We start from the raw sequence: 27468 nt of genomic DNA, 5'->3' as shown, positions 1-27468 counted from the left end.
CTTCTATCACACTTCTTAAGATAAGTATGATTTATTGAATGGAAGAAGACATTCATAATAACAGATCCACATCAAAGTGAAGTACTTTAGACAGAATGATGTATACACCAACTAATCAAAGTCCTGGTGTCAGATTACAGAGGAATAGAGAAGTCACAATGCAGTACTATAACTGCCACGTGTGTAGGAATCATTATGTAGAAGGCACAGATGGGTTAACTGGTCTGATGCAGTCAATTCACTGGGAGCAGACTTCCAGTCACAGTGAGGCTAGATTTGATAACTTTGGAAAATACCTCCGAACAAGTTTCTTTTGCAATTTTTTCCATATCTCCTACGGCGAAATTGAAACTGTCAGAACAGTGAGGCGGCTCTTTGTCAGGAAAGGTAGATGAAGTCAAGGGGGAAAAAAAGAGAAGAGACTGAGTACAAGTTGTCCTTATATAAAAAAAAACGACATTGTGATTTTCCATTTCATTTTGAGGCTTATGGTGCATTTATCAGACCAGACAGCAACAGCATCTACCTACTAATACAACAAATGTCTGTCTGTCTGTCTGTGGAACGCATCGTTCATCATTGTGACTTCACACTTGCTTTGTGTATTCTTATTGTCAAATGTGTCAAATTTTGTCCAATTTTGGCAACACTGTTATAATGATTATAAAAACAGTCATACAATCACTTTGCCAATTTGTCTTCAAAGTTAAGGCACAACGTTCGTTTTGTTGCTGTAATGCTTTATTATCAAACTAAATTACAAAGGTTTTATTGTGAAAAGTTCTGAACTTTGGCCTGATGTATGAAAAAATATAAGCAATTAAATCATTTAAATGTATATATATAAAGCACATACGTGAACAGTAATAAAGCAAATTCAGTTGAGTTTAAAAAAAAACATTGACTATAAATTCTTCATTGCCGATAAACCAGGATGATGCAAAGTTGTCTAACTTCACTCTGCACCATAAACCATAAAAAGCTCTGCACACAACGGAACGGAATAATTCTGAAGCAGCTCCTGAGGATCACCACAGACGAAGAAACAGGCAACACTCCAAACAGGCAGGTTCAGAGCAGACACGGCACTACTTCATAAAATGTTAAAGACACAGTGCAAGTACGTTATTGGCTTTTCGTTAAAGGCAAATGGGGTTATGCTCGACAAACAGTTGAATAGATTATTTCACTGCATAACAGAAACTTTGTGCATTGTTCATTATTCTGGTAAACAAAACCAGCTCCACAAATAAAGACAAAGATAATGTTATAAGAAGATACATAAGTGAAAGCACATTACACCAGTGTCACAGGAACCCTCATTACTATGCAAACACTTGCAGAAGGTTGAAAAAAAAATCGTATCATTAACTCTACAGGGCGAAGCTGTGAAAAAAATAATTCTATTGTTACTATTCTCAAGATACAGACCTCACAAAAACCCACATGACTTCTAAGTTTCTCACATTTCGTGCCTTGTGGTAAGAAGGCGAACAAAGGAAAAAAAGTGTTACTATTGTTCTTGAAAGTTAAAAGTCAGTGTGAAGAAAGTGACACGCTATAATCAACAGATCCAAAAGGGAAGGAAAGGAATAATTTCACTGATTCCAATACTTGTCTGCATTGTACTGCAAGACTAAGTCTGGTTCAGCCCAAGCAAGGAAGGAACTCACATGAATGAGGATTAAATAAAGGTTATTAAAGCAGCTTGAATTAATTAAAGACAATAAATAAAAAGTAAAATTAGAACCAAACAAGTGTGAGGAGAAGGGAGGAGAAGAGCTTTGTCAGAGGAGACAGGAGCGGTGCTAAATCCTTTTTTTAAAGTCTTTATTAATAGACATTTTTCACATTTTAGCTACAGTGAGCAAAAAAAAAGAAAGGAAAGGAAAATCAAGAACAAAGTACAGAAGAACAGACAAATGTGATGGGATCGACTGAAAGTTAAGGCAAGCCGGCCTAATCTAAAACAAGGTACCACTTGTGATTCCTACAATAATGAAGAGTGATCTGTTTTATTGGCTTAAGAAACATCGAAATCAATTTTTTTGAATCAGTTATTGTGTCCGATACTGATTTCTTTGGATAAAAAGCCCAAAATGGCGATAAAGACTTTTTGCTAAGTCGAAATCTAATTTAACAGTTTAAATGATAAGCAACCATTTAAAATAACCCAACTACAATAATTTAACACTAAATAACAGTTTCAGGGCCTAATACCACAAAATATTCCAGCTCCAAACTTGTCATTAATTATTTCCCCGCGCCCGGGGGTCACTGTCGGGGGGGTCATGCAACCAGTCACTCAACATTAACTGAGTCATGTTCCTCCCTTTACTCAACATGGTGTCGGAATTGTTGTTTTTGTGTCGACTATAGAGCATGAAGTTGCTACTAGATAACTGTAAGTTATCGCTACGTGTTGCCGGAGCCACATAGAGAGTGTGTAGCAAACAGAGAAGTGCTGGGATTTGCATGTTGCCTGTATTGTACACTGTGATATGATCAGTCAGGTCCGACTCCTCGTAGCAACCCAGACTTTGGTAGCCAACCCTCGACAGCAGCATCTGCACACTACACAACAACCCCCCCACATACATGTTCCTGTTGTTCACACTGGGATGTAAGTCAAAGCGATGTTGCTAGCGAAGGAAACTTCCACCTCCTCCAACGCCTCTTTGAGGATTCACTGATCCACAAACAGGCCTTTTATCCGTTTTATTGATTTCTATTTGACTTTCAAATGTTTGCCCTCTGACAAAAACAGTTGGGTTTCTACTTGGTGAGAATGTGTGGGAGGGTCATTTACATAAAGGGCTTTACAAAGGCAGCACGAAGGGAGATGATAGTTATTATTAATGCGCCTTTATGTAACAGCTACTGCGGATCACAGCAAAAACACAATAATTCCTTTGGCAACGTTTTGGTTAAACACGGATGATATTATACCGGATGTTACAGGGGCCTTTTAAGGTGAAGCTTATTTGTCTTTTTAACAAAGCTGTTTAAAGAAAACAACTAATAACCAACACATGCTGCAGTATTAGTCCAATTAGCAGCACAGTGAGGATAATGAAATGTCCCTGTTGGCATTTAGTTCTGTCCATTTACCACGAATAGCCCTCTGTCTTCACCCAGCCCACTCCACCGGTGACAACCCCATTCTGTCAGCGCCGGCGTCTTTTATTAGCCGAGCTCAGCACAGCAAGCACTGACATTCGGATTTTTAACTCGCAGCCAGACACTTTTAAAATAATTATTCCAGCCCCTGGTTGCCGGTGTCTATTTGTGTGGCCTTTCACATCATCTCCTCTCACAAAGCGGAAACAACTTTTGTCACGGTGTCTCAGCGACTGACAGGGATCAGCTCTAATTATACAGCTGCTTGGAAAGGTGAATATGTTGGAGGCTGAGAGGACACACTTTGAAAAGGCCTGTCACACACAGGTTGAAAATAAAGTATCCTTCACCGGTAAGAATTATCAGATTAAAAAAATTGTTTTTAAATATCATAATCGCGTTTCCTTTCAATAGTTATAAATCCAGCTAAGATCATTTTCTATTATTACCCTTAAAACTATCCAGATGAATCCCCCTCCCACCATAAATTATATCCCTGCTAATTCACTCATATTAGGATTCTATTCCTCTATGTGATGCCCTATGAAGAGTAATGAAGATAGGCCTCTGCGTGGCCATTAAGTCATTTTTTCATCAAAAAAGATAATCAGCGTGACACATTTTCTATTGAATAATTTCTCAGTACAGTTCCAGTGCTACTCAGGGACGGATACAACACACCCAGATGGTTATGAGCCACAAGTAGAGCGAGTAAAGACACAATGTTCTGCAGTCAGGCTGGAATCCATTAGCTCAACTTCACACATGTTCCAGAGGCACTGCACACAGAGACATTTCCCTCATGGCAAGGTTCAGGATTCATCTTCTAAAATCCACCCGTTCAAATGTCAGTGGTGGAGGAACATACACAAACATTTTACTGGAGTAAAAGTACAAATAAATAGACCATTATTATAGAATATAGGACAAGATGGTGAATATAACTTGCACATTTCAAGGTCATCCACATCAGCTCAGTTGCCAACAACCAGCAGATGCTAGGGATCACCGGCGGATTGTCACTCGTTTACCTTAGAGTTATCGGGCGTTAATCAATTGACACCTTCTGCCGCGGCCGGCCCACCACAGGCTGATCAGACCCGGGTGTGTGGCCCTAACATCTTGGGGCCCAGTTGGAGACTTTCCTCCTGATCCAAATGTGATTGGCTGCAGTCTGTGAAGTTGCTTTTAAAACTTAAAAGTATGCAGGTAAAAGTAGGTACTTGCTTTTAAATATACTTAAAGTAGTAAAAGTATTTGCCAAATGTAGCCTATTCCCTAAGATCACTGTCAACTGCATATTTAACTGTGTCATCTGTATATTCTGTTTAAAACAATAATAATACAGACTCTGTATTATGAATAAAAAACACTGCAGATGATACTGCTGAAAATTCATTGTCATATTGATTATTAAATGAATCTTTTCTGCATCCATTTCTGATGTTTAATCTTCACCAGTGATGCTGCTGCGGGAGGCAGGGTCACAAGACCCATTCCCCTCAAATTATGAATTACTTTTAAACTTAAAAAAAAAAACACAATTTCAGGATGTCATTCAGTAGAATGTACAGATATTTGCTGATATAATGGAGTACAAGAAGTACCTGAAAATGTATCTTCATAAAAAAAGGAGTATATATGTATCTATACAGTATCTATGTGAATGTACTTTGTTATTAATGTTTATCTAACATTGCGTGTCTGTGGGCTGTGGGAGGAAGCTAGCGAACCCAGAGGAAACCTACGCAGGCTCAGGGAGATCATGCACACTTGGTCGGCCCAGCAGGTTCAAACCCATGACCTCCTTGCTGTGAGGTGTCAGAGAGAACCGCTGCTCCACTGTGCTCTTCTCAAAAAACCCTCCTGTTCAACGCCTCCCATCCGTGACCCCCCGCTCCTCAGGTCAGCATATGTCTCATAATCTACACCTCATTCTACACATGGTCAGATATTGTTATACAGTCAACCTGCAGCAGTTTCTTCAACACACACACTGAGACAGGAGGTAGCATTTACTCAAGCCACGGGCATATTGGCTTTGTGAAGCACAGACCTATTTGCCTGCTTGTTTCCAAACCTCTCCACTGATTCTTTACCTCATGCACTTCAGGCCTGAGCCTCGAGGTTGCAATCAAGTCTCCAGCAAACTGACAAGTTTTGAGTGGGCTGGAAAATCTCAGGTGGCTACTTGAACTTTTCTGTAACAGCTATTTGAATGTTTCATCATCACTTGCTATACACCCCCTTTCCCAGAGTTTCACACTATTTTTACAAAAACTTGAAATTTTCCCCCAGAAACTGGTGTAATTCTCCCTGAAGGGGCAACTTGGCAACTGACATGCTGCTCGCCTCGAGGAAAATACAAGAAAACTCAAGAACAGTTGTGTGCCGCTCAGTTAGTATTAGAACAGTTCAGCCCAAATGCCACTGATCACACTGAAGACAAAATAGTATATTATTGTGTTAAGGGTGAAACGATACCACCTCATAAACCCCATTTCCAAAACCCATACGAGACAAACTGCCATTCAGATCTGTGTACGCGTGAAACAAAGTCAGTGGACCCACGTAAATGGGGAACAGATACACACACGTGCATTAAGACGGAGCCAGGTGAGCTGGAAGTGCCACAGTGACTCAGCTCCTGCTAACTTGTGAACTCGGGCTCGCCTGAGGTGTGACAAGGAGCCGCTGCTTATCACCACAGCTCACGTCAGAGCAGTCAGACGGGAAAACACTTCCACTGGATGTTTGTGACCACGAGACAGAGACGTGATGGCGGCGTCAGCGCCCGGCGGCAGGACGCCGTCAGCGTGTTCACGCTCTGCGCCTCCGTGTTGACAGTTTACATGTAGACGCGGTCTGATAAGGATATTAATAAACTGTACACACTTTGAAAATGTATGAATTTCAAGTGCAATTTTCATCATTGTAAATGTTTTATTGCCATCATTTGTATTTTAAACAATGATGACAATTACCTATGACTTATAAATGACATAGCCAATTACTATGAATTCATTAATTAATAATTCACACATACACTGTAGGTTGGTTAATAATTATTTTAGTAAATCGAATGGTTTATTAATGAATTGCAACAGGTTTGTTTTGAGTGACTGAATAAAATAAAACACCACTCGTTCTTGCCTTGCAGCCTGATGGGTCGACACTGATTGGTCTGCCTAATTATTCAGTAAATACACAGAAGGCTAATGATGCAAGTCTGTTTGCACAGTGAGACTCAACGTTTATTTCACAATGCACTTTACAGTTGTTGCACTTAAGTGCCTCTCCTGCTGCTAACAGGTTTAATTTACAGCTGTACGTAGTTGTGGTATGTTTCTGCAGGGCGCCACTTTCCCTGAGCAAAGAACGCCTCACAGTTTGATTTTGGCCTGATGGGAACTGTGCAGCAATTCATAACTTCAAGAAATCTGCTAAAACTTTATGTGTTTTAGTGGAAAATATGTGGAAAAAGCACCATAATCTCCAATTTTCTTAGCCAATGGTTTTACCAACAGTCCCTGACCAAGGCTGGACGGGCAGCTGGCAGACAGGGAACTCTCCCAGTGGGCTGACGTGCCTGTTTTGGCATTTTTTAACCCTGACGTGCCCACAATACGGAGAGATTGGCACTTTAGAATATTCTTAATTGACACTGGGCTTGACTGAATCACATCTTTAAAACCCTCCACATTTGGCTTCAATGTGCCAAGATGAGTAAGACGAAACACAAGGGGAGCTGCAGAGAAACTACAAGCCAAAAGTGGCAAGTAGCTGCTGCCAAAACAATGAGCACAACGTTATATAGTAATATGTTTCTCTGCAGGACCCTCAGCACCCATGAGGAGAGGGACAGGGAGGAGGACGAGTATGGAGGAAGAGTAGGAGTTGCAGAAGGAAGAGGCTAACGATGGGCTCACTGCCTGGATCAACAGTAAGAGGTTCTGTGTTCTTACATAAGAATACATTTCATTAACAATTATTTTACTGTGAACTTTACCTCTGCCACAGGAGTAAATTTCCCTTTGATCTGTGTGTTTGTGTGGGAGCATTAAGGATCAAAGGAGCAGATCCAGGACTTTTATATTTTTTTATGATTGTGAGTTCAAATAATTATGTGTGCAATATTTGGGGAATTGATATCTGCAAGTGTTTGAAATCTACTGTAGCTGGATTGAATTTAGCACTATGCACTATACTGTGTAATACTTGTTTTTGTAATGTGAAAAAAGTAAAATGTACATCATAAACATCATTATTTATAATGTTCTTCAAGCTTTGCTCTACTTCAGTAACTCAGGCTTTCTACTTTTACAGATGCAGGTTCAGTTCATTAGTTATAGGTCAACGTTGCCATGTGGGGACTTCACAGTGGATAACATACCACACACACACACACACACAGATAATTAGTCAACATTTGCTGGCAGCTCATGTGCAAGCTATAGTTCTCGTATGTTTCTATGGTGAATAATACGTTGTCTTATTGGAAGAATGTCAATATTTTGTTAACCCCAATTCATTAACAGTGAGTCTGCTGGCAGCGTATGACTTTTTCATTAAAATACGAGGCAGCATAGAGTGAGCACTGCTCATTATGGACCCGTGGGAGCTAGAGCAGTTGTTGTGTGGGTGTCGATGGATAAAATAAGTATAAGACATCCATGCATAAGTGCATTAGTTTGTCTATTAAACATGGTCTGTTTCTAGTACTTAAATGTATTGTTGATCCAGCTTTTTTCAAAAGGGAATCCAATAACTCGGTACGTGATGTGGAATCTGCAATGCTGTAAGAAACGCTTCCAACATTTTCTCATACATGGCATTCAAATGATTAAAGATAGCACTTTCACTTTACAATTTTAAATATTTCTCACAATAAACAATATTAACAAAAAATGCAGAAATCAGGCAACAGATGGTATATTTAGAATATTTCAAAAAATCTGCACTATTAACTTTTACATGTTTCCTATCAATAAATCAATAGAGTCAAAACTAAAAAAAACACACACTCTTCTCACTATCCACTGACTGAAGCCTTTAGTGAACACTGGGAAATAACACAACATTGAATATTGTTACAGTAACTGAACTTAATGAAACTGGAGTCTAAATTAAAACAGAAATTATCTTAAAGACTATCTCAAAATGGAAAATACAATTTGAGTAAAGCTTCATATTCTATTATATTTAAATGTACTGTACGTTTGAGCTATTGCATGTAATTACTTAGATGTAAATTGTGTGTTTTCTACATAAAAGTAGTGACATACAGATAATTTAAGAAACTAAAGCTCTATCTTTGTACAGAATTTGAAGTGATATCTGAAATAGATGGTATTGCACTTCCAGATGTCTGTTCAGGGAAATGTAGAATCTTTAAATTACCATGAATAGAATAACTGGGGAACCTATGGTATAACTTCCTGTCATTATTCTCTGATTCTGCCCCTATTCAATGTCTCCATGTTACTATCATGGCCCCATCCTCAATTACTGTGGCCTACTTCTTCCCCCGATTTGACATTTATTTGTCCTTTTCATTGGATTGGTTCAGCTAATCCAACGAGTGAAACCAAACTCTGAAAAAAACCGTCTAAACTCTATATTTAAATAGTTTGTTTCTGCCAAGTGCCAATTCCAAACCCTCACTTGCGTTTTTGAAATGTCACAGGTATTTAACTTAATCATTTTCTAATCATATTCAAATCGGCAGCTCTAAAGGTCACTGAGGCTGACTCTTAACCTGGGAACACTACAGACACCTCTCACTGACAAGTCAGAGAAATTCAATTGAGAAATGTCAGCCGCAATTATGCAGCCAAGTCAAACACGAGCAACAGTGACGGCAGCAGAATGCTACAGAAAGTTTCCCGAGGCAGTACAGTAAACTTCACTATGGAATCGCATCAGTGGCTGGAACGGACAGTTTCTGGGATTTATTGAGACATTTGCTCTCCTCTAAACGAGTCTGAAATGATCCAATTAACACTTTGGCTTTTTAACGACTTGGGCCAGTGGCAGTCGTTCTCACAACCGCACTCACAGACAAACTCACAGTAGTTCTAAACAAAGGACGCCGCATGGGGATTTTAACAGCTCGGAAACACATTCACAGATTCACGTCCACACATGGCTAACAGACACGTGTTTTCCATTTAGCAGGAGTCATGCCACTCACACGGATTCACGAACAATTTTACAGTTTGATTTGAAAATGTCAAAAATAAATGGCGTAATGTCTACAGTCAAACATTTGCAAATGGAAACAGAGCTGCCACAAAGTGAAATATACATCTGTGTGCAAATATATTTATGTATATTTTTATATATTTATATCTAAAGCTCTAGAAAAAATCCAGAGACCACTGCAAGATTATCTGTTTCCTCTGGTTTTACTAGAAAACTGGTATTGTGGTAAATGTGATATACTCATTTTGTAGGTATTTATTAAAATTAAATACTCAGTTGACTTCTGTTTAAACTACTGACAACTTGTTATCCCAAATTCCAGACTCAACAAACACTGCTATTAAGTGTCTGTCATACAAATCTGGAGTGTTAATTTTTTTCTGGATTTATGCATATTGGAAGGTAGTAAACAAAATAGACTAGATGCATTCATTTAAAACATACAATTAAACATTATTTCCACAATGTATTTCAGCAGAAGGTTCACACTAACGTAACCATACTATAGCATCCTTTAAAAATCTTTTCTGTTTGCACAAGTACATGGACTGCATTTTTATTCTGGATGTGGCTCTGGTCTCTTTTGTGTTTCATTATTAATGGCATGTGTTCTGTTTGTGTGAGAATTTTCAGTGTTAATTTTGTGCACCATAAATCTCAGAACTGGCACAATGTCAAACTTTATGATCCAAGAATCTCGAGCACGTGTTCATCATTCCATCAAAAATCTGGACGGGACGGGCACTGCAGCCAAACTGTTTTTTTATGAATGGTTTTATACACTTTATTGTGCGAGTGAGGTGTGATGGAATGATTAAAGTGATTATAAAAAAAGTGCCTGAATGCGGCTGGTTATTTATTTTCAAGCTGCTAACGTGTGCTTACGGCCATCTGCCTTGCTGCACCCATTAATAAGAGAGCAGTGCTGCGGTGAGATCATGAGACAACAAACAGAAAGGCTCGACTCAATACACCCTGAGAACAAATCGCCACCTTCTTCTGTTTCCATCACCTGCTTGTTAAAGGAGCAGTTCTAAAAGGACTATTAGGTTCCTAATATCAGGAAAGTAAAGAGATGGAAAAGCTTAAATTGCAGCTGCTGACGTGGGGGGACTGTGATAAGTCAGGGAGAACACTTGCCTCTTGTTTCGAGACCATTTCCACAGGCTTCTCCTGGTCCACCTAACCCACGCTGGACTGACTCTGGAACCAGAGTGCAGCTGTGCCACTTGTGCGTCCTCCACCTGCACAGACACACAAAGACAGAGAGACTTTTCATTAACACAGCACGCAACATTTAACGAAATACTTTTTTAGGTCATTGGTGATGTGAATGATATGCAGCCAACATGTCACCTCTTCAATGGCAGCAATCACAACTTGTTGAAATTGCAATGGGATGAAAATGGTAAGTTTGTGCTGTTTGTGTCAAATTGGCAACAGGGATGATGTAAGTAAAAACTACTGAAATAAAAGCAGATACAGATACTGATCTTTGAAAGGCTCAAATCAGTCAGTCTCTACAAACAAATGCAATAAAAAATACATAAAGATATCCCTTGATTCCATTATACAACCCTCTTCAGCTGATTTAAACTGTGAAATGGTGTCATTATAAAGTAATTCTGGAATATTCGCGTTATATTTAGCTTGACTTAAAAAAGGTAGAAAGAGAGTGAGGCTCTATTGTTTTTTGATTCAGATTCAGAAAACTTCCCAAAAGGGCAAATCCCCTTGCAGTCTATGCCATTCATGTATATAGAATAAACAGAACTTTAAAAAAACAATAGATAAACTGAAACTTTAGATTGTTTGTGTGTTTGTTGTGCAAATCATCAACTATAAAAACTGCCTTAAGGCCCTTTCAGAGTTTCCTGTTTTGCTGTTGTTTTGTTTTCACATTTTCCCCTAACCCTTAAACAAGCTACCTGACTGTTAAAACACTCAACGTGTCTATTTGACTTGAAATGGGTTGTAAAAAGTGTCATGTGAATTTGTGTCATATAATTCAGGGAACTCTGACACACACTGGAGTGTAAATATACCAAATTAGCCTGATTTCGGGGTCGGGTCAGTCACGTTAGATGGACTGATTTAAAATTCACAAATCTGTTCTCAGGCAAAATGACAAAATAACCATGTGTTGTGATTGCACTTTGCTCGGTGCAGCGACAAATACTTGAACAGAGTGCATCTCATTGGATTATTTTAAATGGAAATCGGTTTGCAACAACAAGGGGCGACCAACAGCGCAATACTTTTTGTCTATCAAATTTACTATAACATTTTCTGGAGGCTTTCACCACCAAACTTAACAAACTAATTAAAAAGCCGCCACGTGTAACAATGGCTAAATCAGTGAGCAGAATGAAAGTACTGTGTCAAATGCCTTGTTGTGTAATATTCACGCCATCACAGAAGCACATGCATATGTTCAGTGAGTGAATAAATGGACGGTGATAGCTTGTCCTTGGTGAGGAAAGGGAAAGGCCTCGTTATAAATGGTGCCATTACCTGAACACTGGACAAACTGGAAGTGATTCACACTCTCTCTCTTCATACAGGGTGTCGGGACACTCTTGACCTCCATCAGCAGACCTCTGAATGATGGTCCTGTATCGAGACTGCGTGGCTGCGGTCGCATTTTCTGTCGAAGGTGAAACACAATCTTCACAAGAGGCTGCGTTCTGCGACAGATAGCTTGCACAAGTTGAGGTTAAATGAATTTTCTCCCACCGAAGGAAGAGAATGTAAGATGATGCCGAGGCAAACATCTGCGACAACAAAACAAAGGCAGACGCAATGACAACCGGTGGAGTCTAATATCTGGAAGAGACGACTGGTAAACAAGTCGATCTGATCCTGATTAATTTGCCCTTGTGGATGTGATGTCCTCCACTTCGCCGCGGTCGGTTTTTGGACACACCACTCTGCGATAGCTTCATTTGGCTGCAGCTCCAAGGCTCATTACACAACACTAATTACCAAACATCGGAAATAGTGCAATTAAGAAAGCGATTACATCATCAGCGGGCCCAACGGACTACAGAATATTTACAGAGACAAGATGCCTGCTCCATTCTTTTCCAAACAATTAAGTACTTTCTGATTTCCACGATATTCAGTGGACGCACATCGAAGCCCATTAAATATCCATTTTCCTCTTGATGTGCCAGCTTAATGTAACGAACAGTTGAAGCCTCACTTGAGAGCAATTGCTGAGACATGAGGGGACAACACATTAGTGTTTCAGTATTTAGATCAACTATCTCTGTAAGTTTTGGATCAATCTGACAATTAGTTTCTCGATTTACTGATCAATCCTTTGAACAGCAAAACTTCAGAAAATGACATTGTAATTTCTTTGAATAATATACATTTTCTAATTCTGCTTTCTTTTATCTTGTCATAATGCTTTATAATGGGTAGAATTGAGCGTGGTTTGCATAGAGCTTTTTTTTATACAGTGTAAATGTAATACAAGTGTCCTAGATTACCAAGTGACCCGCCCAGATTATCAAATTAAAGCGGATTAGATTTTTTGGAATGAAGCTGTGTTAAATCTCTTCTGGGGTGTGTTCGGAAAACATCTTAAGCATTACAGAAAGGTATAATAGGTTGAACTTATGGTTTAAAATACATCACAGAGGTCAAAATTTCAAGATTATCGAATTCACTCTAATAACCAGGCGCCGTCTAAACTGAGCGTACTTTTTAAAGTTTTTAAAGTTGGATGCATTTTCTTTCATGACAAAAACAAAATGATATAAACACAATTTCCAAATTAGTTATTAATCCTAATATTATAGTTTCAACTCATCCGACCACTACAATTTACTAAATTACCTTTACAAAAATATTGCTGTGTCCAACAACCTCCTGTTATTCATCAGCTTTTTTGCATTTTCAACTCAAATATCCAAACTTTGCAGGGAGCTTTCAAACAAACGTTACAAGAACAAAGTTCATAGAACCTGTTGTAAGGATCTACTCTACCTGGCACACAGGTTGAGGGGCAGGCCGTCCATTCGCTGAAGGGCGTCACGATGCAGTCCTTGTTGCAGGGGAGCAGACAGGGTCGCACGGTGTCGGGACGAGAAGAATCCGAGCACCTGAACGCACAAACACACAAACAAGTGGATTTAAAACTCTCCTTATCCCCCCCGAGGCCATAAATGATAAACATCCAGAGTGTCGTTGGTAACAGGACAGTGCAGTGAAACAACTGCCACGTCCTTGACATCACACGTCTCTCCACAGAAAACATGATTGATTACCCCCCCCCCCCCCTATGCCCAAGCAAAAGGTGGACAAATGTTAAAATTTACAGTCCTCTCACACATTCAGCTGCTTCCAAGGGTACAAATTGCTCCATGAAAAGAAAAATTCTCCCACTATGCCAGCTCGCTAACGGCTCATGTTTTATGGCTCGTAATACATTGTCAGTTTTAAAACCGGTCTTAAAGCTGCACCACATCGATATTTCTATATATTAACAATACGTCAAGTGACATAGTGTGAGAAGTGGAGCTGGTGGAGACAAAACCCAAAGAGATCATCCCCTGACTCTGCAGCTCTGCCTCAACAACCAGGTGTCTGTGTTTATTTACATGTACAGAATAGATAAAGAAGCTTTGTCTCTCCGATCAAGGGGAGCGAGCTTTCAACGAGAGAAAAAAGTCAATCAATCCACAGAATGGCCGCTAATTAAACCCGAGAAAAGTTAGAATACGTAAGCTCTTCACTGATTAATCATTCCTGCCACGCCAAGGACGCGCCATTATCAGGTTTTAAGGACAACTTCCTGTTTCTAAAAATAGAAAATAATCATGCACTTTCTTCCCTATTTATGCTACACATCTTGGATAACTGTTCTATAACTGGCCCCTTAGGCTGCAATGTGTTCTGTTTGACGTGCAACCTTGAAGTGGAGTGGATTAATGCAGCTTTGTGAAATCAAATAAGTCATAAGCTTTGATGTCTTCATCAACCAGGAGCCATCTTACCCCAAACACACACACACACACACACATAAAAATTGCAATATCTTTTCAGGGTGAGTGACGACCTTTTCCCGACAACCAGATCCAGGTCTCACTGGATCCAAGCGTGGTTTCCCATCTTACCAACTACAGAAAGCCAGGACGCAGAGGAATGAGATCAAAGTACGCCGAAGCACAAGGAGGCAGGATACATAAAACTCATCCTTCCCCAGCCTTCTCCTCTCCTCTTCTCTCCTCTTCGCAGAGATGTATGCCAGAGGGCATGGCAAAGCTACGCAGCAGCAAGAGGAATATACCCCCCCGACTCAAGGAGTCAGACTAATAGTCAGGGCCACGCTGATCAGCTCTGACATGGTTGGTAACATAAAACGTCTCCTTCTCGCACATTATTTATTATTGCTTCAAAGATGGAATCAAATACCTAATTACTCACTACTCACTGGATCACATTTTAATCCTAAATAATAATGTTTTTTGGGGGGTGTGTCCTTGGAGCCCAGCATTCACTGGGATGACATTAATAACAACAACAACAACAAACAACAAACATAGCATAACGTACAAAGTTGAACATACTTTCTTCCACATCCTCAGATAAGTTACAGCAGCTGGTGGCCAACAGGTCAAAATATAACAAACTCAGTTTCTTTTGAGTGAATGAAATAAATCTACTATCAAATCTTCATTGTCAATAAACCAGGTAGGATGAACACACAACCCTTTGAGGAGGATTCACTATAGGAATAATTCTGATAAATATTTACTTGAACAGGCAGGTTAAGAGCAGACACTGCACTAGACATTTAGAATTTGATTTGAGTAAATGTGTTAATTTGGTACCCAAATATAAAGCAATATTAAAGGTCAAACTCTTATTACAACTGCTTTTGTTTGTAAATTATTATTTTATCTGATATGTTACAGGGGAAATTAAAGAGAGTTAAAATCAATCTAATGTTCAGTGGAAAGCTTTGTAGTAATACCACGAAAAGAGCCACTAACCTTTTATTGAGCCACTGCTCACTGTGGAGATTAGTGCTAAGCATGAAAAGCGTCTTTTCCCAAAAAGCTAAATATCAATTGTGTTCAGGGAGCATCTGGTCCTCAGGTAGGAACGATGTATCTTTATATTACTCCTGCATTTCAAATATAAACAGGAGTTGATGTGGTTGAAATAAAGACATCAAAACTAACCTGCATGGATGTTGGACATATAATTGGCCACTCTGTGTAAACTAAGTGGCAACCTTCAGTTTACTCAAAGGTGTTTAGATGTCCAGTTTGGATGACTGTAAAAAACATGGCGGCCTCCGTAGAGAAGACCCGCTCCTAATGTTCATTTCAATTTAAAGGGCCAATTCTGGGGTAAAGAAAGCACCTATTCATACAATTTAGATGAATCACATTAGTGAAAACATCTGATTGATATTGTATTGATTTACGTCTAAACTTCATCAAATCTCACAATGCACTTCCTTGGGCCTGAAACAACACGGCTTCCAACAGTGAAGCTGATAAGTTAAAGGGTTCTTGAGATATTTGCGCCACATACAGACGAAGAATCCTGGAATTAGCAGATAATAGATAAGCTATGCCAGGTTTGTATTTCTCTGTATCGTCACAGTGAGATCCTGATGATGTCTTACGCACAGAGATGCCCATAAACTCCCAAACTCACCTGATACTGACGATCAAAATCAAATATCATGAACACCAACAGTGCCTGTGTGTTCGGTGCTGTTCCCATTAAATTAACACCGCGACGTATTGATTTAATCCGAGACGCGCTGTGCAGGTGGGATCTGTCGGCAGCGACAGAAATGACAGTTTTCATTAAAGCCTGTGTGGCAGAAGATAGAGCGGGCGTAAGAAAAAAGCCTCTCCATAATCCACTTTATGGCCCTGTCAATATTATATTGAGCTAAAGAAGGGCAAACTTTGTGAATTATTTATAAATCTATCTTCCTGTGGCGGGCTATAACATCATTACAGTGACAGCACAAAAGCCCTTAGCAGTGTTTAATATTGTATTGCTGAAAAAGGAGTAGATAATGGTGGAGCATAAGCAAAATTTATCTTAGGTTCACACACATTATGCACGCACACACACACACACACACAAACACACACAAACATCCTAAACACAGGCAGAAAGCACAAAAGAAGAGAAGAAGGCTCTCGGGACGTAATTTCACAGTGCATCAAGTCATGTAGGTCATTTGTCAGTAAGTAAAAGCAGATTCTCCATCTCTTCAAGTGAGACACTTTTGGAAAATGGAGATTGCGTTCTTAAATGAATTTTGTGTCGGAGGAATGTGTTCCCCTCTCAACTCCTCCCCCAGATTTTTACAAAGCTCTTTTATGCCTCAGCCGTGATTTACCATTCGTCTCTTTCGGGACTCGTCTTTCTGATATGTAAAACCAAGCAAAGCAGCCGTGTCAGAGAGGGATAAGGAGACGAAGCTGTTCTGTCAGTGGAAATTTCATATTGGGGGAAGAATGACAATAGACATCTTAGTCGGTGAATTTGACACATTGAGACAATTATTTAGAATGGAAAAATATTGCGTTGAGGTGAAACAACACATTTAAATTGTTTCTGTCCCAGTGCATATTTGTACAGTCTATGGTGCAGATTGATGTTAAGGGAATTTGTGTTCATCCACCTGGTTTATCTGCAGTGAATATCTTATAGTCAATTTCAACCAGTTACCGACCACTCCTGTAGTTTATCCAATGGCACACGGACTACAACAGAGCTCTGGTCACCTGTTTATTCAAATCTTAGTGATATTGAACGTATCACATGTCCAAATCGCACCAAACTCGGCGCTGCACTTCTCTGGGCCTTTATCAAGCCACATGCCAAGTGTGGAGCTGATAAAATGAACTGTTTGGTGGAATTAGTGGATACATGAGCAAGAGCATAGAGGTTAAAATCATGAGAAAACCAAAGTGTGGATTTCCTGTGGAGAATTTAGAAAGACCCGTAGTTTTTTCCACGTGAAAAGAGAAAACAGAAAATGACTGCCAATGCTCCTATGGAGGATTCTGGTGCTACAGTATTGCAAACCAACAGGCGGACACGTCTGCCTCAATGCTATCCAGAGCTGAACAGGAAGGAGGAAGGTGGTGTCTTATTGATTTCATCTGCCGACAGACCTTGAGAATCACGCCTGTTAAGAACATGCCTTCAGCCAAACATACTAAAGTGTAATGACGTGAAAAAACATCTCACTTATGAGGAAGAAATCAATAAAACACATTGTTCAGTTTATATGGACAGAACAATGTTAAAAAAGATAAAGTGACGTTGTAGAAAGATTTATTGAATTGCAATGTTACAGAGCTGGGATGAATATTGCATTACACATGAAAACTGATGCCTGGTCAGAGAGCTCGTACCTTTTATTTATGACAGGTCCGACATTCATCTTGGTGCAGGTGACTTTGCGGATCTGGACGCCCACGGCACATGTAGGGGTCCCTTCTAACAAGTTGGTGCCATTGAGATCCATGGATGTGTCCTGGATACAGGGGCCCCAGGCCGAGGCCTCCCAGTAGAACACCACGCAAGGATGGTCGTTACAGACCCTCCACTCCTCCAGGGCTGGAGCTGTGGGACACTCCTTCCCATCTGAGCATCAACATACAAAGAGACCACAGAGAATCAGAGACATGACGGAGGCACAACTGTAGCCGCGAGGACTTGATTCAGTTTTTCAGCGATACAGTCTGTTTTTGTCTTCAGCTGCTTATGAGCGAGATAACACAAGGGTTAGTCCATGAAAGCATCATAATGTGCAAGTGTGATTTGCACAAACCCTGAAATAAATTCCCCCCCGAAGCACAAGCTGTAGTTAGTGGCTGGAAGTCAAATGCTAATATTCATCACTGACTGCCGGTAGCTTGGCAACTAAACAGATGTTTGTTTGAGGTTAGCTGAGCCGACACTTTACAAGTTCTTACTTGTGGAATTTGAATTCCAAATGAGAAGTCGCGGTGAGGTCAGCGCAGAGAGGACTTCACAGGCCATTTCCAAAGAACGCTGCCTCCAGCCACACGAGCTCTCCCCAGTCCCTGCGCCGTTTCTCATATATTTATTCATTACGAGGACACATTCTGCTCATTTCTATTATAAACCACAATGACAGACACTGAGAGCAGGGGACTCTGTGAGAGCTGTGCGTGTGGATGCTGTTGACTGCAAGAGCAAAAAGAATGCAACAGGAGCACATTAAGATATTTTTGTAAACAGGTGACGCTAATGCATAAAGGAAAATCATTACTTTTACTGGTTTGTAACTATTTGTGTTTGGCTATTCATGCATTTCACAAGTGTAATTTGTAGTTCAGTCTTTGTGTATTGTCTATGTTTTGTGTTTTTTTGGAGGTTTTGTAAATAGTTCAATGACAAAATATGACTTTAAAATCACGTTTTTTCCTTTAGTCAGAGCTGTTTTACTGAAAAAGTAACATAATGAACTTAATTTATATTGCGCTTTGCTTTCAAGTACAAGTAACATTGAGCCGTTCACACACGTGTTCATACAGCCTCTCCATAGGCATCGTCTTTCATACACTAACATACAACACACACACACACACACACAACAGTCACCAGGGATCCTTTAGCATTTCAGTATCTTGCCCAAGGACACTTTGGCATGTTGTCTAGAATGAGTCGAATCACAGCTCCTCCTGAGCCACAGCTGCACGTCGGTTGTGGCTACATTTACAAAGACATGTACACACACATGTTCACCACCTGTACTCCTCCATGTTTCTCACAGTGGTGTTCACAGAACATTACACTTCTATCTGTGGCTCAGGAGGTAGAGTAGGTCGCTGACGGTCGGTAGTTCCTCCGGTCTGCATCGTGAAGTGTCCTTGGGAAAGATGGCGAATCAAATTGTCCCCGACGGCTGAGCCAACAGTGTGTGGTGGGTGATAGAAACAAGTATGAACGGTTGTGTGTGAATTGGTGAATGTACTGTAAACATCTTTGAGCGCTACATAAATACATTTACCTTTACTTAATATGTGTTGAGAAAGGGACTGTCTAAAGTCTGAAGCACACACAGACACATACACACACACACACACACACACACACACACACACACACACACACACACACACACACTGAGGGTCAATTTAAATATACTTACACAAATGTTTAAAATAAATCTACAGAAAGAGGAGCTAAAGTCGAGTCAGCGTTTGTGAAGTGTGTGGTTTGAAGTGGTTTGATGTCCAGTGAAAGTATTGATATCTGCAGTCGTCCATTTTGAAAACATCACAGAGCAATTTGTTTCCTGGTTTACTGTACCACAGCAGTTTTTGTAAATACACTGAAAGTTGACGGAGTATTCTGCAGAGTTAGCACTGCTCTTCAAAAATACTGCTGGACGTAAAGAAGGACAGAACAAATATCAGAACTAATGCTGCAGAAACCAGAGATATTTCTTTATTCATTCTTTGTCCTCGTCAAACCCTTGTGCCTACATCAATTTTTTTCTTTATTAATTAGAAAGCTGCATATAACACAAGTACACCCTGATACAATCGAAGCCCGGGGTATTCATTTAAAATCCAGAGAGGTCCAGATAAAGAGCATCGCCTCCAGGGAAGATCCACAACTTCATAATGTCTCATTAACATTCTGATTCAGTGCAGTATATATTGAAATATAAGATGTATAAACATCTGTGTGTAGTCAACAACTGGCCGTCAAATTAAATCAAGTATAATGTCTGTCCAGATTATAAACTTGTTTTCACTGTGCACGCCATTTGAAGTTACTTTTCTTACCGATGTGATTGGCTGAGTGGAAACATGTGAGAGGATTTCCATTGCAAACACAGCAATAAACACTCTTCATTGAGTTAGAATGAAAAAAGCCAAAGAAGCCATGGGGATGTGTCCGTACCTTTCCCTGGGATCGCCATCACGGTGCGAGCGCGGCTCTGCCGGCCCTCCGAGCTCCTGGTGGCACAGCTGTGGGAGCAGGGCGACCAGGAGGACCAGGAGCCGACCACACAGTCTGCAGCACAGGCCACCTCACAGGCTTCCTCTGTGGGCGGGGGGTCATCTCCACAGCGGCCGACCGGCACCACTTCCCCTGAAGAGGACGAGGTCAGATTAGAAAGCAGACAAAAAAAATCTTGACATCTGACTTTGGGGCTCAAACTAATCTCTGGAATCAAGATCCTCAGACATGTTGTACTTGGAACCATTGGATTAAAAATCAAGTCAAGCGTAACTATCACACTTCTAATCAGATAACAGGATTACAAAATGGATTTCATCCACATACACTAATGCCGGCACATCCCAATTTTTTTGTGAGCACCCTGCAGTGCTCACACAGTGTAGAAGTATTTGGGTCAAACACTTGGACATGCTCCACCTGTCTCAGGTGTCTGGTGTTTCACCTGTTTGCCCTTTTCAGTACAGTCTGCATGTTCTGTCAAGGGCAGAGGGGAACGTGCACGTGATGAAGGGTTCAGCTGTGTTAGTTAAAGATGCAAAATTTTATGATTTTAGAAAATAAAAATATGCTAAATGTTAGTTTTCTCCCAGGGTTGAAGCTTCCCGGCAAAAAGAAAATACGTTTTTGATCCTTGAGGGGAAAAGTATTTTCTCCTCAATAAAACACAAATGTCAAACACAAAGAGAATGCCATTTTATTTAAAGGAAATTATAAGGCCTTCCCATTGGTATTCTGAGCTAGTTGAAAAACTATCCTTCAGCCTTCAACTGGGAGTCGCGGCATGAAATATTTATCACAGCTCCATGTTAACTCTTTCATTTAGAGAACCAGAGAAGAAAAGGAGCTTTTTTTCCGCTGCTCTGAACACAATAATCAATGTTATATTGTGAGATGAAACTGTGAAATTACAGAAGAATATTCTCATATGACTGCTAATGAATGAATTCAACCTTTTGTGAAGAGAAAAAATCATTGTGTTTTTCATGTTGATCCCTGCCCAGAGAAAGCCAAGTGCCACAGATTCCTCTACGGTCTCTCCGTCTCAGAGAGAGAGATCAATTCCAGAAGCAGGCATGCCATCCAGATGTCAAAACAATGCCAGCAGCAGCCGCAGCATTGTTTTTTTTTTATATATATATATACGCTCACATACAGCAGTATCATTAACTTGGCTGAACTCTGCCACTACATCATGGAATATGGTTCAACAATAACAACCCCAGGGCGGATTTGTCATCAATTTGTCTTTTTTTTTTTACTTCTTCAAGCGAATACCCTCGATGCAGAGGAGGGCAGAGAGCAGACGTAGGTATGGTCTCATCCAATAGATGTGAAGACTCCCTTGGGGGAGTTTGAAAGTCTTTTTGCCCATAAAGTGAAGGCATCAGAGAGTTCCATCCTTCAAAGTAAGAGTGTGTGTAGAGAGGGAGACGTTAGTCTGGCCCGGGTCCCACAGGCTACTGTAACGGGATGCATCATAACTTTCATTAGTGCAGCAGCGAAACGTACGATGGATGGACTTGGACAAAGTTAACAAACAAAAATCAATCAGCTTTATAGGAAACAGGGACACGTGCCAAAGGCGCTGTGAATCAACCTTTCTGACAGAGATCAGACACTGACACTACATGTCCGGGAGTTAAGACCCATTTTGCACTCGGAAAATTGACAATTAGACTCAGCGAGACGATGTTTCTCAACCTTTAAATGTGAATTAAAGTCAGAGTGGAAAGTTTGAAGTAAAGGAAGCACATATCACATTTGACTTGTTCCAATACAGAAACCAAAGCTGCAGTTTTCGGTTACATGACATAATTACATAATCACATATTTCATTACTGCTTAGAGGTTTGTTTATTTATATTTGTTTATTCTGCTATTTTAAGCATGTCAAAAATTCCATTGGCAGAAGAAGCTCCTGTGCTACACAGTCTGGAAGGTAAAGCATCATTGAACTTACAAGTGAACAGGATGTCAGTAAGTTGATGATATGTTGACACAGAGCAAAGCACAAACTTATCAGCTTGTTTCTCAGAGGACAAAGAGACCCAATGTTCAGCTAATCATATGCTTACTAGAGCAAAACATTACTGTATATGTTTGGCAATCATACAGTATTAGACTGTTACAGCAAACAAATACAAAGAGAAGTGTGGGGTGTCACTCAAAACATCACAGACTTCCTAATTCTGTGGGCACATTAAAGAACTTGTTTAGATGTATTTTTTGTCAAAAATCAAAGGATTGGCTTTCCCTTATCAAACAATGCAATATCTAATTATTCAACAGTTGCTCTGCTTGGAAGTCTAATCACACAACACAAGTGAGTGTTTGGGCAAACCAAAACTAACAATTGATTCACAAAGCTTTGCCTGGATACACCGCCGTAAGGAGAGATCTCATGATAACATGAGTCCAAAGTCACATCCTGCATGTGTGTGTGTGTGTGTGTGTGTGTGTGTGTGTGTGTGTGTGTGTGGGAGCGCATGTGTGCGACCGCATGTTGAAGTGGGGGGCTCTGCAAATAGATGGCTGCCCTAGGGGTCCTCTTGCATTATTAATAAAAGGATGTGTAGTTGGGGCTCTTACTCAGATATAATATCACTGCCTCCTGCATGCAATTTCAACATGATTTATATTCTGCTCGCCCACACACCAATTAATCTTCTCCACTGATATTATTCAGGTACATTTATGGGGGGGGGGGGGGGGAGAGGTCCTCGCCTTTTGCTTAAAAGTTAATAATTATTACCACTTTTCGTAGGTAGCTTTTAAGACAAAGCTGGTGGGAAAATGCAACAAGGCAAAGTGAGCAGAATCACTGTGTACGCTGAAGTGAGCTCTGACAAACTGGCCTCAGTCACCGACAGATGTTTTTTTTGCTGTATCGGTGTGTGAATAGAGGAATAAACTTATGCGCCTCGTTACTTTTGGGTTTTCAGTATTAGCGACAGTCACTCAGCCAAGTTTAGGGTCGCTCACCATTACCTGAATACTGCTGACCAGTCGGGCGGAGAGAGTTCAGGCTGCTGGGTGACAGTGAGGATCAGGAACGTCAGACTATGCTACGAGCGCTGTGGTTGGAAGTTGGTACTGACTATACACTGGTGTGTGTGGACACCGGGCAGTGACTGGGAGCCGTGTGAGCTGTCAAAACATCTTTCCAAAGCCAGGGGCAAACAGCCAGTAGGCTCACACAGCACTTTTTTATTATGATGCTGCAGTTTACAATAAAACCATTGAGGAATAAAACAAGTGCTGTTTTGTGTAAGGTTGCAATATTATTTTTACATCTATTTGCAACAACTCTGAAAACTGCAATCCACATTCAAACAATGAAAAAGCTGAGGGTAATTGTGTTTGGCAAAGTTGCAGATAACAGCATTTAAAGTTTTTCTGCATGAGTGCAACAAAAGCTGACTTGAGACAGACTAACCATGTGACCTGCCCTGGGTCGGATTCAACTCAGTGACCGTAAAACACAAATGAAAACAAATACGTGTCTCATATCACAGCAGCTTCACACTATTACAATTCCTTCTTCATGAAAACATTTAAAAGTTTAGACAGGGGATATTAAAAAAATAAAATGTTATGATCAAAAAACTAACAATATTGTGGAGAGTATGAAAGAAAATGCCAACAGTTCTATCACAATTTTAACAAAAATAATCCCTTTTTCTGCTTTTTACTGACCACATCTCACAGACGGTAACCGAGGGCCATACAATTCTAATTCCGAGCTACATATTCTATATGGTAATGATTATGTGCTGACGGAATTGCAAAAATCACACCTTTACAATCATGCCAGAGATTTCAGCCAATCAACACTCTCATACATCATGTTCTAACAAAATTACTGGTACAAGAATATAATATTCATTATGAGCTTTAATACTTTATGCTTTACAAATACAGTTGTCAGTTTACTTAATTTGCAAAATATGAGATTAAATGATGTGTGCTGTGTAAATATAGTGGACTTGGAAGGAGTAATTAGAACACATCGTCCTTGAATGTCCTCTTTGAGGAGCACGTCTTTAATCTTAAAAGCTTGACATGGACCAGCAGATGGCTGGAGACAGATGATGAGGAGGATGAACAAACTAACTACTGAATCCAGACCGTGTGATGCACTTCTTCTGAAAAGTAAGAATTTTTTTTTTTTCTTGGTTCAATCCCAGTGGATCATCCTCCTGGCTGAGCAGCGGAATGTCCTTAAACAGCCCAGCACCAGTCTATTCCATTTCATCCTTACCTGAGTGACTTCAGGAATTACCTGTGTGTTTGCTCAGCAATAAAAGCCGATAGAAGATGTTCTCTGACTGCTTGAGCAACCATAGATAAAAATGTAATTCCCTATAAGATAGAATTCGCTGAAAAACTCTTTACGGGGGGGAGCTGACTTTTTCCCGGACAACCTCGGGAGTTTTCAGGCTTGAAAGTGCAGAGAAGTTTTACGCAGACCAAGAGATTGGAAAACAAATGCTTACTCAATCAGGAGGGACTATGGAGAAAACACTTCACTGAAGTTCACCTTCTTAAATGGAACCTGACGGCTGACACACCAGCTTTAAAAATAGCTGCTATACAAGAAAACATGATTGGGAAACACACTCGATCAACCTTGACTGGGCCTTCCTCTGGTGAGGGTGTATCGTGATCATCCTCCTGACCAGGGGTCCACTACTGATGATGGAAGGATCAATATAAAGCCAGAAGGTCAAAACAGTAAAAACAATGAAGACAGTGAAATGTACAAAGCCTGATTTAAAACCAAATGAAAGTGATCCTGTTACAACTGCTGGTGACTTGTTATCCATCGTCAATCTAGTTCAGAGGATCTTTAAACATCAAAGGGATATTCAACATTTTGACCTTTTTTTTTAAAATTCTTTTATTTTAGCAGAGTGTAAATATAAGTTGACCACAATGGCCATATGCTTCATGTGTTAAAACTTTAGTTTTACCATTTTCTTTGATATCTTTATTCAGACATGTAAGCAGATGCACACATTTGTAAAATTCTGGGGGAAAACAATCCTGGATCTTGTCAGGATCTCCACCACAATATAATGGGTTCTCCTCCCCTGACCTATATCACATCATTCCACCAAGTTGCATGGTAATCCATCCAGCAGCTTTTGTGTTATCCTGCTCTCAGACAAACAAATCACCACGGAGGGACAAGGGTGAAAACTTAACCTCTTTGGTGGAAGTAATAAACTAAATCATAAAAGAGATATCAGCTATTCTTCAGCCTCTAACATAAAAGCATTCCCCTGATCAGAGGTGTAAAGTAACGAAGTAAAAATACTTCGTTACCTTACTTAAGTAGAAATGTTGGGTATCTATACTTTACTGGAGTATTTATTTTTCAGACGAATTTTTACTTCTACTTCTTACATTTTCACGCAAATATCTGTACTTTCTACTCCTTACATTTAAAAAATAGCCTCGTTACTCCTATTTAATTTTGGCTTGTTTTCATTCCGGTTTGTCATCTTTCAAAAACACACACAAAAAAAGGCAACACGACCTTGTTACGACTTTTATTTCCTCTACATAGTCATGTTTGATTATTGGTAGTGTTGAGTCCAAAGGTCTCTTCAAACAATATATGTATTTGCATTGTAATAAAATGTTATAATTTTCAATGGGCATATTTGCAGTTCAAACGGGTAGCCTAGTGCATCCCACATTTTTCAACATAACATTTTAATATAACATTATAGTCATAATGGCCTTTAGAAAAATGTGTTTTTTGGAGGAGGGGGGGTAGTGCACTATAGGCCCCTGAGACGCCGCTTAAGAGTTTGTCCTTAATGGAAAAAATGTTTCCCTTACATTACTTTTACTTTTATACTTTAAGTAGTTTTGAAACCAGTACGTTTACACTTTTACTTAAGTAAAAAGCTTGAGTTGATACTTCAACTTCTACAAAAGTATTTTTAAACCCTAGTATCTATACTTCTACTTGAGTAATGAATGTGAATACTTTTCACACCTCTGCCCCTGATGGTGCAGCACCTTCATATGGTGAGCTAAAGAAAAGCCTGAGCATAGCTGACCTTTCCACAGGCTTCAGCAATCAGCAGTCAACAAGAGCAGGGAACTTTCACTGTAAACGATAATGGACAAAAAGGCGCCTTTTCAGAGGTTTGAACTCAAAATATTCAGTTAAGAAACAGCCGGGTTTGAAAAGGGTGAACTTTTGACTGATCCAGATGTTCCTACGCAGTGAAGCTTATTATTTCAGAGGGTAAGGTCCAAATCTGTAAATGATGTCTGAAGGTCTGAAGGTTCAAGTGCTCAAGAGGATTTTGCTTGCGGGTTCCCGAAGGTTTCAGTTGTATGAGAAAGACCTTCTGCTTGGAAAAGGGACACTGCAGAAACCAGCCGAGGACAATAGGTACTGATTGACCAATTTATAAAAGTCTTGGTACGAACATGCCGAGGCCAGACGAGCGAGGACGAGCTGGATAAGAAACAGATTCTCTCTTTTTCACTCTCTGTGGAAATGTATCTGTTCAACATAAATTACTCTGAACTTTAGCTCCCACGTCTTTTATTAGCTGCTTAAAATAAACATGAACTTTGTGTATCGATGTCTCTATATGATTACAAGACAAGCTGCCGCTACTTAAAACAAAAAAATACACACATCTTCAAATATCAGAGAAGCTTCCTGCTTATTGTAAACAATGCTTTTATCTCTGTGGATGTGTCACTCCTACCTCTCATCTCTCTCCCACACTCAGTCTGAACTCTGAGTAAAGTGAAAATGATTGAAATCAGGAAATGTATGTTCGAAGGTTCTATTCTCTCAACATACACAGAAAAGTTCCTGCAGCTCAGACTATGACTGCTCCTCCTGCAGAAGTGCTGAGATTTATGAGTGAGAGCTCTTCACAGGAACGACACAGCAGGAAACCAAAGACGTGTCACATAAAAACATTAACAATCCACCTCTAGGGCAAAATGTGTCTAACTGTAATTAGAGGTGTTGGTTTGGAAACATTCACTGAAGAGGTTTTAATTTGTTTAACTATTGTTAGAATTCAGTCTTTAACCTACGTCCTGATACAAGGTCATATATTTGTGAACTAGAATAGCACAAGGCCCGACACAGTCCATGTTAAT

At 40.0% G+C, this 27468-nt stretch overlaps 1 protein-coding gene across 1 annotated transcript in view; it reads right to left on the bottom strand.

Annotated features, from left to right (window-relative positions):
* Positions 1–27468, bottom strand: part of thsd7ba (thrombospondin, type I, domain containing 7Ba) — a 131517-nt gene that overhangs the window by 46690 nt on the left and 57359 nt on the right. The window contains exons 7-11 of the mRNA XM_061088869.1: positions 20260–20451; positions 17733–17964; positions 13321–13436; positions 11839–11971; positions 10465–10568 (exon numbers count right to left, since the gene is read on the bottom strand). Of these exons, the coding sequence (XP_060944852.1) occupies positions 10465–10568; positions 11839–11971; positions 13321–13436; positions 17733–17964; positions 20260–20451 (777 nt within the window). The remainder of the gene's footprint in view (positions 1–10464; positions 10569–11838; positions 11972–13320; positions 13437–17732; positions 17965–20259; positions 20452–27468) is intronic.

The sequence above is a fragment of the Limanda limanda genome, chromosome 16 (assembly GCF_963576545.1).
Source record: "Limanda limanda chromosome 16, fLimLim1.1, whole genome shotgun sequence".
Taxonomy (NCBI): Eukaryota; Metazoa; Chordata; class Actinopteri; order Pleuronectiformes; family Pleuronectidae; genus Limanda; species Limanda limanda.
This window is presented reverse-complemented; position numbering and strand designations above follow the sequence as displayed.